At 44.3% G+C, this 18,426-nt stretch overlaps 1 protein-coding gene across 1 annotated transcript in view; it reads right to left on the bottom strand.

The window, feature by feature from the left end:
- The window catches only part of LOC122555664 (transcriptional coactivator YAP1-like), a 49,866-nt gene that overhangs the window by 13,636 nt on the left and 17,804 nt on the right, over positions 1-18,426 (bottom strand). Inside the window, exon 3 of the mRNA XM_043701660.1 lies at positions 7,101-7,214. Coding sequence (XP_043557595.1) covers positions 7,101-7,214 — 114 coding nt within the window. The remainder of the gene's footprint in view (positions 1-7,100; positions 7,215-18,426) is intronic.

Raw genomic sequence — 18,426 nt, 5'->3', positions numbered from 1 at the left:
TTTATATTTTTCTTAATTTCCCTCGTCAGCCACGGCCGCCCATGCCTCCTCCTGGGATCTTTCTTCCTTTTAGGAATGAACTGATCCTGCAACTTCTGCATTATACACAGAAATATCCGCCATTGTTCCTCCACGGTCATCCCTGCTAAGGTATTGCACCACTGAACTTTGGCCAGCTCCTCCCTCATAGCTCCATAGTTCCCTTTATTCAACAGAAGTACTGTCACTTCCGACTGTACCCTCTCCCTTTCACAGGCATTAGGGAGTCAGGGAAGGAGCCAACTTCAAAGGTTGGCATAGGTGCCTGAGAGATTCACCTCCCAGTTTGCCTCTTGATGCAAAATGCCATATTTAGCTTTTTCTTTTAACTAAAATGATGCTGCTTCTAGTCATAGAGATGTACAGCATGAAAACAGATCCTTCAGTCCAACTCGTCCGTGCCGACCAGATATCCTAACCTAATCTAGTCCCATTTGCCAGCACTTGGCCCATTTCACTCTAAACCATTTCTATTCATGTACCCATCCAGATGCCTTTTAAATGCTGTAACTGTACCAGCCTCCATCACTTCCTCTGGCAGCTCATTCCATACGCCCTCTGTGTGAATTCTTTAACAAAGTGTAACAGGACTTTTTTTGTGACTGTATTCAACACTTAGCAGAGTTGTGGAGATCCCCAGGGCTGGAAAAAGGCCCATCAGCCCATTGAATTGGCACTGGTCAAAAACAACCACCTGACTATTCTAATCTCATCTTCTTGGCCTGATATGCCTTTGCATCATGAGTGCTTCCTTAAATACTTCTTCCATGTTATCAAGCAGTTTCTGCCTCTACCTTCCTTACAGGCAGACACTCCCTGATTCCCACTACCATCTTGGAAAAACATTTCCTCGAATCCAGATGCCCTTTACCTTAAATCTATGCCCCCCCCCCCCCCACCGGGTCATTGATTCCCCCCCACCAAGGAGAAAGGTTCCTTCCCATCTACTCTGGCAAATGTGGCTCAGTTTGTGATCCTCTTGTCATACTATCTGAAGGGTTCCAGCTTCATGCCAGAGACACCTTCAATGCAGTACATGTGTCGCCTTTCGGATGAGGTTGGGAAGTCTCAGTTACAACGAGAGATGGGATAGACTGGGATTGCTTTCCTTCAAACAGAAGAGGTTGAGATGGGGACATGATTGAGATGTATATAATTGTAGTCAGAGAAGAATAAACTTGTCCCTTTGTGGGAGGGATCAATGACTGGGGGGATAGATTTAAGCTAAAGGGTAGAATGTTTAGGGACATTTAAGCGACTGCTGGACGTGCACATGGACAGCAGTGAATTGAGGGGTGCATAGGTTAGATTATTTTATTTTACATTAAGATTAATCCTCGACACAACATCGTGGGCCGAAGAACCTGTTCTGTGCTGTACTTTTCTATGTTTCAAGGAGATGTGAGGAAAAGCTTTTACATCCAGAGAGTGGTGAGAATCTGGAAATCATTGATTGATTGATTTGATTTGATTTATTGTCACATGGACCTAAGCACAGTGAAAAGCTTTGTTTGTGAGCAGTACAGGCAGATCATAGTAAGCAAGTCACCCTGTAATCTCCTAACATCTTTGTTTCCTGTCAACCAACCAACTTTCAATCCAAATTAGTACATTGCCCCCAATACCATGCGCCCTAATTTTGCTCATTAATTGGTAGCATATACATGGGAACACCACCACCTTCAAGTTCCCCTCCCAGCCACTCACCATCCTGACTTGGAAATATATCGCCATTCCTTCACTGTCACTGGGTCAAAATCCTGAATATCCTCCCTAACAGCATTGTAGGTCAACCCTCAGCAGGTGGACTGCAGCAGCTTGACAAAGGCAGCTCACCCCCACCTTCTCAAGGGCAACTAGGGGCGGGAAATAAATGCTGGCCAGCCAGTGATGCCCACATCTCACAAATGAATGTTTTTTTTTAAGAAAGGAGAGTGAAGTTGGGCCGTTCAGGTCAAGAACAGTTTTCTTCCCCCAAAATAAAGCAGTCACAGAAACCCAGAACTCATCCCCCAGCAAGGTGTCTGAGATGGGGATGGAAAGATGTCCAATTGAAAGAATCATAACTGGCACTGGTAGATTTTTCACAGGCAAGTCCAAGCAGTTGGAGTTAAGACTGAGATCATGACATGATTGAATAGAGGCAAAATGGTGAAATACTACCACTGGAAGAATTCCATGAAGAAAGATGTCCACAAACCAATTTTAATGAACAATTCATTGCTTATTTTCTGTCAACAAAATTCTGTGTAGAACCTGAAGAAACCACGTGGATTTAACATACAAAGGAGCAGAATCTTTGCATCAAGCATCCCTCATAAAATCACAGACATAAAAACTCAGAAAACAGGAACAGGAATACACCATTCAGCCCTTTGATGGTCTACCGTTCAATATGATCACGACTGATCATCCAACTCAATGCACTGTTCCTGCTTGCTCTCCATACCCTTTGATTCCTAAATCTAGCTCCATCGATCAATGTGGCTGTAATGAGAGAGCAAGAGGGATGAAGAGAATAGCAATCGTTGTAGACTGTGGTGCTGGAAAAGCACAGCCAGTCAAGCAGCATCTGAGGAGCAGGAGAATCGACATTTCAAGCATAAACTCTTCATCAGGAAAGAGTCTCATGCCCGAAACATCGAATCTCCTGCTCCTCGGATGCTACCTGACCGGCTGTGCTTTTCCAGCACCACATTCTTCGACTCTGATCTCCAGCATCTGCAGTCCCTCACGTTCTCCTCCATGAAGCAAATGGCATGTTGGCTCAGGGGTTAGCACTGCTGCCTCACAATGCCAGAGACCTGGGTTCGATTCCAGCCTTGGACGACTGCCTGGGTGGCATTTGTACATTCTCTCTGTGTCTGTGCAGTCTTCCTCTGGGTGCTCCAGTTCCCTCCGACAGTCCAAGGATGTGCAAGTTAGGAGGATTGGCCATGCCAAATTGGCCAGGGATTTACAGAATGGGTGGGTTAGCCATGGGAAGTGCTTCCAAACCCAGGGCCAAGCTGGTTGCACGTTGACATTAGGCATTTCATCACTGCTAATGCTTCACAGATTAATAGATCAAAGGGGAGTGTCCGGTTAAATCCAAAAGTGCTCTGATAGGGTGTGGGTCTGAGTAGGATGCTCTTTGTTGGTTTTGTGCATGGGCTGAATAGACTGTTCCTACACTTTAGGAAATCTTTGTTTCTAATGAACAGGCATCATACAGTAAAACTTGGCTTCAGTCAAGAGGCCAAATGTTGCAATCTCTCCCTGTGTGCACCTCTGACCCACTTGATGTTGATTATTGTGGAGGTGGTGTTTCTGGTGTCTCCCTCCCATCTGAGTGAAATGCATCTCTGGGGTGGGGTGGGGGGTATCAACATCAGGTGCCCGCACTAGCTGCCTGATCGAAAACACATGCTTGGCACTGGCTTCCAGCACTTTTCTGACTCAGTCACGACATCCAGGAGTTAGTCCGTTAGCTGTGCCAACAATGAGCGTCTTGTTTCAGTTAGTGAAGAGGGTGAAGGGGAAAGAAATGCAACTCGTGAGAAGATCAGAACACTCTTGGATTTAACTGCGCACTCCCCTTCGATCTATTAACCTGTGAAGGGTTAGCAGTGGTGAAATGCCTCATGTCAACGTGCAACCAGCTTGGCCCTGAGTTTGGAAGCACATTAATTGGGCTTTCAACAAATGATTTGTTTGCTTCTCCTGTCATGCTTTCACTTTGCCCAGCTTTCTTGTTACAAAGGATATTTTCTTCAAGAAAGGGGACCAACCTCTTACAAAATTGGCTTCCCCTTGGTGAGCTGGATCATCTATCCATTAACCTTGTGAAACCTGCTGCTAACACGCAGTTACCCTCACACATTCCCCACCCAGATTCAAAACCTGAGGAAAAGCTGCTGGGCTGGAAATTCAATCTGTGATCATTTTGATGCCAGATATTTAATTCCACGCGAAGTTATGCTCAGATTGTGATCAACTTGATTCAGCATGTCTAGCTTTGAGAAAGCTGGCTTAATGAAAAGCGACCAGTGTGTAACTGAGTTTAAAGAATGCTTCCGTACCCTGGTATTCACATCCTGAGGTCTCATAATGTTACCTGATTCAACTTGGATTGTAGGTATTATCACACGATATAGTTGGCATCCTAAACTTGGGCAGGGAATGCTGGGTAGCAAGATGCCATATAAAGCTCAGTTGATAGCACTCTTGTTTCTGAAAAAGGACAGTGGGACAAAAATCAAGGCTTCCCTATTGTGATGGAGTCATTTTTCTTATATTCATTCATGGGGTGTGTGGGTGTCACTGCCTAAGCCACCCTCAGCTGCCCTGGAGAAAATGGTGATGAATTGCATTTTTAAACCACTGCAGTCTCCATGACCCCTTTTCCAAATGAAAATGTTGCAAGGGGTTCCCAAAAACACAGCATTAAACATTCAGGTTTGTAGCTACTTCCACATGTAAATACACCCCACTGCAGGCCAAACTGATCAATTGGTTTCTGGACTAATTCTCAGCACAGTGCAGCGCTTTTAGCAAATGTTAACAATAGCCGAATCACACCTGATTTGGGTATGGTGTTCTGGGGTTTGCAAGCCCAAGCTGGTTGATCATGATTGGCACGTTGCCTGCTGAGGATGGTCAATGACACGTGCTTGATACTGTCCACCAGTGAGTGGGCTACATGCCTGGCATCACACTGGCACAGCAAATCATATATCACATTGTTCATCTTTATGGCTTGAAGGCATAATCCTGCTAGTGGAGAACAGCACCCATGCCACTATCTTTGGCCCTGAACAGTGCCCAATCCACCTCAGGTTACCCAGGGAAGTGTCTCAAGATATTCTAACGGGTGAAAAGGTACTCTATGTTGCACCTGCTTCTTTGCAGTAAACCGACAAATGGCTCCCTCCACCGAAAGCTAGCTGCTGGCAAACCAGAAAGACACTTTGTCTGCCCCACAAACGAATAATGGGATATGAGTTTCAGTGCCAGTGTGATGCCAGATATGTAGGTGTCCCAGTGACTGGCAGATCATATTAAACAGCAGGTCCTATTGACTATGCGCAGTAGGTACACTGCCCATCATGTTCAACCACAGAGTACTATGCCAAATAATAGATATGATTCTGCTATTGGACAACATTCACTAATCAATCCAGGCTATACTAAGAATTGCACCAGAAACCAAGGGGGTCGGAGTGTGGTGTATTTGCATATGCTAAACGTTTCACGTAATGACACTCAGGGCCATGTTTTATGTCAAAAAATGAAATTTGCACACACATTGTGTGTTTCTCATTTAGAAAGGGGAGCTGGATATTGCCAATCTTTGTTGTTTTCCTGCAACAATGCACTGACTAAGCAGAGTCTACCTCCTTGGTTTAAGAATGAAGTTTGAGAAGAATACTGCTCCTGCTGTTTCTCCATGCCAATTATAGTCTAACCAATCAGTACATTCTTCTCCTGTTATCTTAATTGCTGTTCCATTTCTGGTTCCTTGTCTCCTGATTATTGCAGGAAGAAAAGCTTTGACTTTCTATTGCCTTTCAGCAACGTAGGAGAACAAAGTGCAGAATTAATTCAATGAACCTAAGGATGATTTACGGTATCGATAAACATCAAGTGCATTGGCTTAGACCAATGGATTAGGGGATGGATCCCTGTACCAGAGAACACCATAAAAACAGAGCACTGTTACAAAAGAAGCATAAGGTAATTTTGACAATGATAGTGTCACACAGCCTACATTAATTCATTTGCCCGTTATATTTCTCTTTGTATGTGTAACACCTTAACACATTTAAAACAAATTAAAGTTATATAGTCCTAAATCAGACAAGAACTGGCACAGAATCAAAAAAGAGATATTAAGTCATATGACCTTCGTTAAAGAGCTAGGTTAAGATTCTTAAAGGTGGATGGAGAGCAAGAGAGGTTGGTGGAAGGTATCCGAGAGTCTGGGGCCGAGGTGGCTGGAGACATGGCTACCATTGGTTGGGTGATAAATTGAGGAGCACAGAATTTTCGAATGATTGGGAGTTTGGGAAGAGATTATGGAGATGTTGGGGGGTGGGATGGGAGTGGCGAGGCCATGGAAGGATAGAAAAATGAGAGTTAGAAAATTGATAATGAACTAAAAGCTACGTAGCATTTCTGACATATATCTTCCTTTGACATAGTTAGCATACAGAAAATCTACTGCAAGGCCGGTCTCTGACCTTTCATTTGAAAGCACAAAACTCAAAAGTACAGAAGCAATGAGGCACCTCATGAAATAGACAGAGATCTGCCTTTATAGCATCAAGAAATTTGATGACCATTCTGCAGAAGATCCTTTAAAGAGTAGTTCCAAGACTTTCATTGTAACATTAGTCACATCCTTCTGCCTGATTGCAAACTTCTAGCCTGAAAGCTAGCGCAAAACAATAAATATTTTACTTTGGTAGATATTGCAATACTTTGGCTCATACAAGGAGGAACTGGTTGACTGGATATTTGAAACTGAACAACAAGGAAATTGTCATAGTTGCGAAAGGGAACTGTAATGTGTGGGCAGGCACTAGGCAGGGAACTGTCCTTTTATTTTGGGTTCAGATCCAATAGATGGGATGGAAGGAGATTACTGCTTCAAAAACTTGAGGAGTCAAGGGCAACTGGCCACTTCTCAGTTCAGCTGTGAGTAGATACAAGCCCAGGCCACTCAACTGGCTGGAATTCAGCTCAAATTTCAGCATATCCACCTTGGGGAGGGTAGGGCACATATTAATGTGCCCTCCAAGTCTAAGAGGCATTGTCAGGGGTGCTAATGCAAAGTGAGCTCCGAACCATGTCTGGACTGTGCCATTAATCCCGAACCCACTTACAGGGTGTTACAGAAACTGGCTCATCAAGGTAAAGAGTTGAAACAGTCAGTCATCTCTCACCTAACTAGAAGTGGGAACAGTTCAAGCCTAGCAAAGCTGTACACACGTACAGGAATGTGCCATGGGATGATGGAAATGGGGAGTGGGGGAGGGGGGGGGGGGGAGGTGTCAGCTAGTAGATTTATTGGTTCTTACTGCTGCGTTGATCCAATCTTGGGTCGAGCCAGGAGGTTGTCTTGGTTTTGTGGTTGGTGAAGTAAATTTCTCCCTCAGGTGTCACTGCTTGTTCCCACCCTTCAGGCATTGGCTCTGTTTAAACGGAAACACCACGAGAATCACCCATGAGACTCCTTCTTGTTTTGAAACTTTTTCCTTTGCAAAACAGCGACTGATGGTGGATACAGTAACCCAGCAATTCCGACCAACATCAAGAATCAAATTCCATCCCCCCATCCCCAAACCCCCTCTACCACCACCACGATCAGTAGAAAGCCTCAGCCTTAGCTAACTCAAAACCCCTTTGCAAAAGCCAAAGGAATGGTCTCTCAAAGATCAAGGCTGAAATTATTAGGAAGTAGGAGTTATTTTTAGGTCCATTTTTGAACCTGAAATGGGCACCATGCACTGAGTGTGCCTTTCAAGAGAGTGGGAAAAGACCATTTGGCCCATTGAGTATCACCAACACTCCAAATAGCACCCCACCCACTATATCCCCGTTTTTTTTCCATGGCTAACTCACAGCCTGCACATCCCAGGGCAGTATGAGCAATTTAGCACAGCCATTCCACCTGACCTGCACATCTTTGGACTGTGCAAGGAAACCGGAGCACCCCATGGAAACCCACGCAGACACAGGGAGAACATGCAAATGCCACACAGACAGGAATCAAACCCAGGTACCTGGCATTGTGAGGCAGCAGTGCTAACCACTGGGCCATCATGCCATTCAATTAGTAGGGCTGAAAATGTGTTGCTGGAACAGCGCAGCAGGTCAGACAGCATCCAGGGAACAGGAGAATCGACGTTTCGGGCATAAGCCCTTCTTCAGGAACGTTGCGGAAGATGGACTGTTCCACATATCCTACGAAGAGGCAGGCATAGCTGGGGCCCATGCGGGTGCCTATGGCTACTCCTTTCGTTTGGAGGAAGTGGGAGGATTGGAAGGAGAAGTTGTTCAGGGTGAGGACCAGTTCAGTCAGTCGAAGGAGGGTGTCAGTGGAAGGGTACTGGTTGGTACGACGGGAAAGGAAGAAGCGGAGGGCTTTGAGTCCTTTGTGATGGGGGAGTGGAGGCGTACAGGGACTGGATGTCCATGGTGAAGATAAGAATTCCTGAAGAAGGGCTTATGCCTGAAACATCGATTCTCCTGTTCCCTGGATGCTGTCTGACCTGCTTTGCTGTTCCAGCAACACATTTTCAGCTCTGATCTCCAGCATCTGCAGACCTCACTTTCTCCCATTCAATTAGTAGGCCCAAGGGTGCTCCTTATAACCTGCATCTTTGAACTAAAAGTGCTGTCTGCAAATTTCCTCAGCATCAATTTCTGTCTGATCATTCACTCCTGTGTGGAGCCAAGAAATGTTTCGCTCTGATATAATCAATGTTGGTGCGGCTGTTTGGGAACGTGAGTGAACAGAGACGTTTCATTGACCTCACTTTTCAATGATTCATTTTCATTTATTGATGTTTCAGAATAGGTGTACTTTTGACAAAGGCATGAACCTGGGTTACTCAGTACCTAAATGAGAATACACACTGGAACCTGCGAGTTGCCAAATCGTTCACATCGGATGCCTTGCTTCCTTCTGACTGCTATTCTATTTCAGGACTGGTCGAACAAGACTTTCTGCGTCTTCCAAGTTGTCAGGCCGATTGGGAAATTGTACCATGTAGCCCTTTCCGTGCCTCTGATCATTCACAATGAGCAGGACTTCCACCTGAATGCCTTTTCCTAAATGTTCAGACAACACAACAGAGCCAAAGGATTTGTGTTTGAACTCGCGTGTTTGCTAAATGAGAAAGGGGATTTATCACAAAAGGGTTTTTAAAAGAATATAAATTCTCATCACTCTCTCATGAATTGGTGGTTAGGTCTCATTTTGAATGGGAACATGTATTGTCACCTCATCTGAAAAGGCTTCAACACCTTAAAGCATGTATTTCTTAGTTTGTGCACTTTAGGCCTGATTTTAACATTTCCTACATAGTAGGAATGGCTCACAGAATTACCATGATGCAGTAGGAGGCCATTCAGCCCATCGTTCCTGCAGTGGCTGTATTCCCTAGTGCTATTCTCCTATGTATTCCCCATATACTTGTGCACCATTGCTATCCAAATAGTCATCCAATGCTCTTCTGACTGCCTCCCTTGTACTGTCCCTCCCACGTTTCCAGGCAATGCATTCTAATTAGTCACTGAATGAAAAAGTTTCTCGCATCTCACCCTTCCTTTATTTGCACAACACTTTAAATCTATATCCTCTCGTTTTTCTTTACTTTTCCTATCTCCCTGTCTGCTTCGTCCATCCCGCTCGTGATTTTGAAAACCCCAATGAAATCTCCTCTCAGCATTCTTCTCTCCAACTTCTTCATTCTACCCTCAATTTCTTCAGCCTACCCTCGGAAATGAAGGTTCTCATTCCTGGAGCTGTTCTTGTAGATGGTTACAATGGTGGTCAGGTCCTTGCCATCAGATTTTTATCTGTCGCCCTTTTGAATCGGTCTATTTGTGATCATCAACATGGCTGTCTGTTCCAGGCAGCTGAGGGCCTTATCAATATCTAACGGACAGATTCCCTGGGCACCGTTCAGATCTGGTTATTTACAATTTTAACGCAAGGCTGCTCCAGGTACGTGTAATGTCAAGTGCACCAGGGGAATTGGGGCAGGAGCAAGGATCAGGATTGGAAGCTTTCACATTGACTTACAGTAAGTGGAACAGGAATATTCACCCTGACCCCAGCAGGGAGCACAGCAAGTCCCAAAGCTTCATCCCTCCCACCCTCCAACTGAAAGTGTCTGACGGTAGCTTTTTGCCAGCTGACCCACTGGAGCCTCATGAACTGGGCGGCACAGTGGCACAGTGGTTAGCACTGCTGCCTCACAGTGTCAGAGACCCGGGTTCAATTCCCGCCTCAGGCAACTGTCTCTGTTGAGTTTGCACATTCGCCCCGTGTCTGCATGGGTTTCCTCCGGGTGCTCCGGTTTCTTCCCACAGGCCAAAAATGTGCAGGTTAGGTGAATTGGCCATGCTAAATTGCCCATAGTGTTAGGTGAAGGGGTAAATGTAGGGGGGGTGGGTTGCTGTTCGGAGGGACTTATTGGGCCAAAGTACCTGTTTCCACACTAAGTCATTTAATCTAATCAAACTATCCTATAAGCTCATCGCCCTCCACCTCAGTGAGCCATGATTGATCCCATCGCTCCCCAGCCCATGAAGAAATTGACAGAGATCGATGGAACTAGTCTGGAGGGTTTGAACATAGAACATTACAGTGCAGTACAGGCCCTTCAGCCCTCGATGTTGCGCTGCCCTGTCATACTAATCTGAAGCCCATCCCACCTACACTATTCCATTTGCCTGTCCAATGACGACTTAAATGCACTTAAACTTGGCGAATCTACAAACGTTGCAGGCAAAGCATTCCATACCCTTACTACTCTCTGAGTAAAGAAACTACCTCTGACATCTGTCTTATACCTACCTCCCCTTACTTTAAAGTTGTGTCCCCTCGTGTCTGCCATCCTCATACTTGGAAAAAGGCTCTCCCTGTCCACCCTATCTAACCCTCTGATTATATTGTATGTCTCTATTAAGTCACCTCTCAACCTTCTTCTCTCTAACGAGAACAGCCTCAAGGCCCTCAGCCTTTCCTCGTAAGACATTCCTTCCATACCGGGCAACATCCTAGTAAATCTCCTCTGCACCCTTTCCAAAGCTTCCACATCCTTCTTATAATGCAGTGACCAAAACTGTACACAATACTCCAAGTGTAGCCATACCAGAGCTTTGTACAGCTGCAGCATAATCTCCTGGTTCCGGAACCCAATCCCTCTATTAATAAGTTATAAAGAAAGGCTGGAAAGGCTGGGGCCTTTTTCACTGGAGCGTAGGAGGATGAAAGGCAACCTGATAGAAGATTATAAAAAAAAGGGGTATACATTGAGTTGATGGCAGTCGTCTTTACCCTAAGCTGGGAAATTTCAAGATGAGGGGGGCACATTTTTAAGGTGAGAGGAGAGAGATTTTAAAAAGACATTAGAGGCAACTTTTTTTACACAGAGAATGGTCTGTGTGTGGAATGAACTTGCTGAGGAAGTGGTGGATGTGGGTACAGTTACAATGTTTAAAAGACATTTGGATAAGTATATGTACAGGAAAGGTTTGGAGGGATATGGACTGGTTGGATCAAAGGGGCTGTTTCCAAACTGTACGACTGTATGACCATGACTCCCTACCTTCATATGCAACAGAACAGGAGGAAAATATTTCATTGAGCACACGAAACATGAGCCCAAAATTATAGCTTTTCCTCTCCCTATGGGGTTGGGTGGGCTTTGGATTCAACAGTACATTAATAGAATGGCATTTCTTGGCATTTCTCCAAGACCAGTTGTTCAAGGGTCATAGAGGCCACAGGTGCCAATAGCAGTACTCTGGGATCCAAAACTCATGGAATACAGGGTCCCAGCTCACACTGTCTTCAACACAAAGGCAGAAGCCACTCTTCTCCCTACTCCCACAATGAATTACATCAATTAGATACCAACAGGATATACACCCACCAAACCTTTCTCTCAACTGTTCAACTCCCTTGCTGCTCCAAATGTCTACAGACACTTTGCCCAGTCCCCTCCAAGATATCTCTGCTCATCCAATTCTGGCCTCTTGTGAATTCTCCATTTTAACTGCTCCTGTGACAGCAGCTGCCCAGCCCCCACCCCTGGACTGCCCCTCCCAAAAGCTTTACACATTTCTAGCATTTTCCATCCTCCTTCAAGACACACCTTAAAGCCACAAACTGTTGGTCGTCCACATTTATATCTCAGAGTGTGGTTCGATGCCAACCTTTCTCTCACAATGTTCCTATGAAAAATCTTGGGTCATTTCACTGTGATGAAGCTGCTACACCAATGTCAGTTGTTGTTGCTATTTGTGAACAACATGCAGGATGTGGAACAAAGACCTACACCATATGGAGTCACAAATCAGGCACAGTCCAGTTGAATGGTGGAGCAGGCTTAGAATCCCCACAGTGTGGAAGCAGGCCATTTGGCCCATCGATTCCGTACTGACCTTCTAAATAGCGTCCCACCCAGACCCAATCTCCCCACCCCTGTAACTCTGCATTTTGCATAGCTAATCTACTTAGCCTGCACACGACAGGCAATTTAGCATGGTCAATCCAGCTAACCTGCACATTTTTAGGCTGTGGGAAGAAACTGGAGCACCCGGAGGAAACCCACACAGACACGGGGACAATGTGCAAACTCCACACAGACAGTCACCCAAGGGTGGGATCGAACTCAGGTCCCTGGTGCTGTGAGGCAGCAGTGCTAACTACTGAGCCACCATGTCACCTGCTATGTGGCCTCCTTCCATTCCGCCTGAAAGGGGAGCCCAGAAACAGAGGTCACAGTTTAAGGATTTGGGGTAGACCATTGTGGACTGAGGTGAAGAGAATTTTCTTCACCTAGCGAGTGGGGAGCCTGTGGAAATCTCTGCCTCAGAGAACAGTTGAGGTCAAAACATTGAATATTTTCAAGAAGGAAATCTATGTAGTTCTTTAGGCTAAAGGGATCAAAGGGTATGGGGAGAAAGCAGGAACAGGATACAAATTGGATGCTCAGTCTGGATCATATTGAAAGGCATAGCAGACTCAAAGGACAAAATGGCCTACTCCTGCTCCTATTTTCTATGGTTCTATTCTGGTGTTCTGTCAAGTTGTATCTGGACAGGGCAAGTAAATGGACGAGGTCCCATTCCTTGAACTTCAGCCGGATGTCCCAGCTCCCATGTTATAATACAGAGTTGGTTAGGTTTCCTCTCAGCTCCTTATAGACAATGTCCTGGACTCTCCAGGAACGGAAACGTAATCTGTACACTGTTGTAAACAACCAAGCAGGTAAAATATAGGAGCATTGGGGCATGGATATGGTACATAGATAAGGTGTTTTTCCCATGGTAGGAGAGTCTGAAAACCAGAGGGCTTAGTTTTAAGATGAGAGGGGAGGGATTTAAAATAGACCTATGGGGCAACTTTTTCACATTGAGCGTGGTGTGCGTATGGAATGAGCTGCCAGAGGAAGTGGTGGAGGCTGGTACAATTGCAACATTTAAAAGACATCTGGATGGGTATATGAATAGGAAATGTTTAGAGGGATTATGGGCCAAGTGCTGGCAAATGGGACTAGATTATTTCGGGATACCTAGTCCAAATGGACGAGTTGGACTGAAAAATCTGTCTCTGTGTTGTACATCTCTATGTCTCCATTTTCCTTTCTTTCTTGAATGCTTTTGTTTCTTGGTTATAAATATAAGGTGGGGAAAAAGGCTGCTCAACCAGGTGAGTGTTGAAAGCTGGAATACGTGCAGTTGGTCTGAGGGAGTGTCTTTAGGTGAGAGATGATGGTGTAATGGCAATGCCACTCCTCTGGTTACCCAAACGCAATACTCTGGGTGTGCAGGTTCAAATCCTATCACAGTTGCTGATGGTGTTTCCACTCTGTTAAGTAAAAGGCCTCCTGCGAAACAGTGGTTGGGTCCCCACCTGAGGTTTGAGGCCTAGGTTCAAGTTCCACCTGCTCCAGATGTGTGTCTGATCATGTTAATTAGAGGTATCTTCGTGCAGTTGGTAACTCTAATTGCAAGGCAGCTTTGCCTTCCTGGTTACAGGGAATATCCTTTAATTGCTTGCATCATTGTTACGTCTGCCACTTAAAGGCATAATTATATCTCACTGCATACCAGAGTGTTACAAAGATGCTTCGCGCAGATACTTTGCAAGTGGGAGTTGTGAAAAGTTAAAGGTGTGACTTTCTTTTCTCATGGTTGTAATTCTAAAGGCAAATATAACCAGACACTCTGTATAATTGGGGCATTGTTGAATTGTACGATTGCCTCTCTAAGTAGCTACCTTGGCCAGATACAAAAACAAACCATTCCAAAGATCTGTGTCCTCAAATTAATTTCATGAACTACAATTTTGACTGGAAGAACAAATAATGGGTTCTTTATTGTCATTTGCAAGGGAATGTCCCAATAATAGAATGGCCAGCATAGACATTCAAGGTTACACTAGATTAAATAATTTGATTTAGTGACGCTGCTTGAGGGATAGATATTGATCAAGATAACAAGGACAACTTCCCCACTCTGTCATTTTGTGGGCTCTTTTCACATCCACTGGAGACAGGAGTTTGGGCTTCCAAGTGAATTCTCAAGAGAAAGGCAGTGCAACACTGAAACATCAGTCTGGATATGTGCTCAGCGGTACACCAGGGTCTCACAACCCAGTGACACTGCCCCCTCTCTAAGGTCCAGGTTCAAGTCCTACTTCAGGATTCGATAATTTCTGGATGCGTGTTATAAGTCGTTCCAAACAGGTCGATATTTCAAAAAGAAAACAGTAACTCCATAAGTTCTATTCACAATTAGTCCTGCAAATCAAGATGTGGTTTAATATCACATGCTAACAACCCAGCTGAGGAATAGCTGGTCCCCTTTGGAGAAACCATCGCTATGTGGAGTGGACTTGAATCGTCAGATCATAAGTGAAAGTGTGACTGACAGAGCCTCAGTTCACCCATAGACTGTCCAGAAGATACAGAAGCTTGAACACACACACCAACAGGTTCAAGAACAGCTTCTTCCCTGTTGTTATTAGACTGATGAATAATTTCAAATAATTGTTGATCTTTCTTTGTGAACCTCCTGTGCAGCCATAACGTTGTATGCCTTGCTCTAAGTATCCTGTATGTCTTTGTTTGCTATGATCTGCCTACATTGCTCGTAAAACAAAGCTTTTTCTGTACTTAGGTAGAATAAATCAAAGCAAATCATGTTCAGACAACAATTTAAGAGCTTGCAGGATACTGCACAGGGACACAGAACAGTTAATAAGAACTTTAAACATCTCCAGATAAATGGAGGGGAAGCACAACCCCCTCCTGGTCAGTGTGGTATCATCCTGGATGGCATTTTGTGGTATTTGTCACCCCGACCAGAATCTGGTCCCTGCTGAGGCTGGATTCTGGTAATTTGCTGTTCCCAATTAATCCTCCTTGTCTTTAACAGAATCGGCTTGAGAAACTCAGCAGGTCTGACAGCATCTATGGAGAGAAGGAAGAGTTAACGTTTCATTTCATTAAGTTTATTCTGCTTTCTCTCTATAGATGCTGCTAGACCTGCAGAGTTTCTCCAGCAATTGCTGTTTTTGTTTTAGAGTTACACCATTTTCGTTTTATTTATTCTTTGGTCTTTGCTTTGTCTGTGACCCGTCTAGCAATTAGTGATAGAGGATAAACCACTGTGGGGTAACTACAGAAGAGGCATTGTTGTGAGAAAACAGGAAGGTTTATTGAACAGAAGCAATAAATACAACTACATTTGGTCAAGCATAATCAATCGTTAGAATGAATAGATAGAATCCAGATAGAATGCTTTCTATGTGATAAGGACCCTCACTAACTTTTACAGTTGCACCATAGAAAGCATTGAATCTGGATGCATCATGACTAAGAGTCATAGAGATGTACAGCATGGTAACAGACCTCTTGGGACATGGTAACTGCTCTGCCTAGGACTGTAAGAAACTAGAGGGTTGTGGGCATAGCTCAGTCCATCACGCAAGCCAACCTCCCATCCATTAACTCCACCGACACTTCTCATTGTTTCAGAAAGGCAGCCAACATCATCAAAGACCCCTCCCACCCTGGTTACATGCTCTTCCAACAGGCAGAAGATTCAAACATTTAAACACACTTACCAAAAGGTTCAAGAACAGCTTCTTTCTTGCTGTTATTAGACTTCTGAATGGACCTCTCAAATTTCAAATCTAAAGTTGACCTTGCTTTTTGAGCACCTTCTTTGCAACGTCATGATTTGGAGGAACCGGGGTGGACAAAGTTAAAAATCACACAACACCAGGTTATAATCCAACAGGTTTATTTGAAACACTAGCTTTCGGAGCACTGCTCCTTCCACCTGATGTTATAACCTGTTGTGTGATTTTTAACTTCTTTGCAACTGTAGCTTTGTATACCCCATGCTGTTCAATCCCCTGTGATCTGCCTGTATTGCACACAAAACAAAACTTTTCACTGTACCTCAGTACATGTGACAATAAGAAATCAATTCCAATAGGATCTTATGGAGCTGGTACAGTTATATCTGCTCCCTACAATAAAACTCATTGCCTCTACTCACAGACTATGTGACAACAGGAGAATTGATGGAACCAAAGTAACATTAACATTAATCTCTTCGGAACCAATATCTTATACAACATTGAGTGAGTAACTTTCCAGCATAATTCCCTCTGCTAGGGAGTAAAGAACTGAACAAAGCAGTTGCTGCGGTGAATTCCTTTTGGAAAATAATCAGAATTCCTGGCATTTCCAAATGGAAGAAGCTAAAATAAAATAAACACAAGACCCTGAAGCTAGATTGACCATTCGTGTCCCTTGCACCTTGACAGATTCCCACAGGATGTAAAAGGCCTGCCTTCCATTCTAATTAGCCTCTGGTAACAACTCCAGGCTCTGGAAGAAGCTGGAGAAAGTGAGGACTGCAGATGCTGGTGATCAGAGTATAGAATGTGATGCTGGAAAAGCACAGCAGGTCAGGCAGCATCCGAGGAGCAGGACAATCGATATTTCAGGCATAAGCCCTTCATCATTCCATCATCTTATGTCTGAAGCGTCAATTGTCCTGCTCCTCAGATGCTGCCTGACCTGCTGTGCTTCTCCAGCACCACACACTCGAACCTGGAAGGATCTGAACTCAATTTCATATACCCAGAGGCAAAATGCCCAACAAATAAGCAACACGAGTGTGCAGACACACACACAACAATTCACATGTGCACAAATATTTGTATGTGTATATATATATATATATATATATATATATACACACACACATTACCATGCAACTGGACAAACTGCAAATCCTGTTTCCTCCCTAACCACAAATTACATTAATGCTTGTGTATCTGTTTACTTTCCCCAGGCTTTTTCAATTCTATACCGCCCCCGGGATAGAGTGCACTTTAGGAGGTAATTGTTAAGGCTCAATAAGATGAAGGATGTAAGTTGCAGGGCAGGGCAACAGAACCCTTCTCCACATCTGGTGTCAGCTATCGATATGAGATGGTTCCAGAACCAGTGGCCAGTTGCACAATCTCTGTCAACCTCAAAGGAGCATTCATGTTGCACGGATATGGATTTTCTCAACTCAGTCCCAGTCCTCTGTGGCTTGTATTTGCTTAGCTCTAATTCTAGAAGACTGGAGTCAGATTATATTCATCTTTGAAATTTGACCCCTCCTTTCCCTTTGGCAGAATTGTGTTGTTTGTTAAAGTACAATTGTTGCTGGGATCACAATATTGGTTTCAGTAAGGCAGGATCCTTGAACCCACCCAAAGTAATGGCGCTGTAAACAAACATAGCTTCAGATGGCCAAGTGCTACTCATGTGGACAGAGCTTCTCTCTGTGGAACCTAACTCCAAAGAGAAACTTGAACAAGATCAAGACTGCTGAAAGTACGTTTTGTGAGTGATACGTTTTCCAGTGAGTCGTAAAAAGATATAGCAGAGCAGGAGGTGGTTTGGCCCATCATACCTGTGCTAGCTTCTGGTAGTATTTTCCAATTTGTCCCGTACACTCTGATCTCCCCAGAACAACACCTACAGCACTTGCTTTACAAGCACTCCTAGTTTTGTGACCCTTGGAAGGTGGTGACATTGTGGTAATGTATCTGGGCCAGTAATCTTGAGCCTTAAGCTAATGTTCTGGGGTTCAACTCCCACTATGCCAGTGATATAAAGCGGTAAGTTCGGTGACTGTCATAAGAACGGAAAAATTGCAGAAGAAACTCAAAAGAGTCTGTGGAGAGAAAGCAGAGTTAATGCTTTGAGCCCATTGACTCTTCTTCAGCATCTGCAGTTCTTGGTTTGATTTTCATGGAAAACGACACATATTGGTTCAACTCATCTGGTAGACATCTTCTTAATCAACCTGTTCAGAAACACTCTGTAATAGGTGGATCTTGAACTCTGACCCTCTGGTTCAGAGGTAGGAACATTACCACTGCATCACAAGAGTCCTCAACCCAAATTGTATTCTTGGATGAACATACCATGCTATGATTTTGAAATGTTAATGTTTTTTTGCCCCCTCTGGCATGGCAGATGTTGAAATTTGAATTTGATAGAAATCTGTAACTAAACCAACACAGCCTGATGGTGATTGTTATAAAGACCCATCTGGTTCATTGACACCCTACAGGGAAGAAAATCT

The sequence above is a fragment of the Chiloscyllium plagiosum genome, chromosome 13, assembly GCF_004010195.1.
Source record: "Chiloscyllium plagiosum isolate BGI_BamShark_2017 chromosome 13, ASM401019v2, whole genome shotgun sequence".
In the NCBI taxonomy this organism is placed as follows: domain Eukaryota; kingdom Metazoa; phylum Chordata; class Chondrichthyes; order Orectolobiformes; family Hemiscylliidae; genus Chiloscyllium; species Chiloscyllium plagiosum.
Note: the sequence above shows the minus strand (reverse complement) of the source record. Positions and strands in the feature narration are given on the sequence as shown.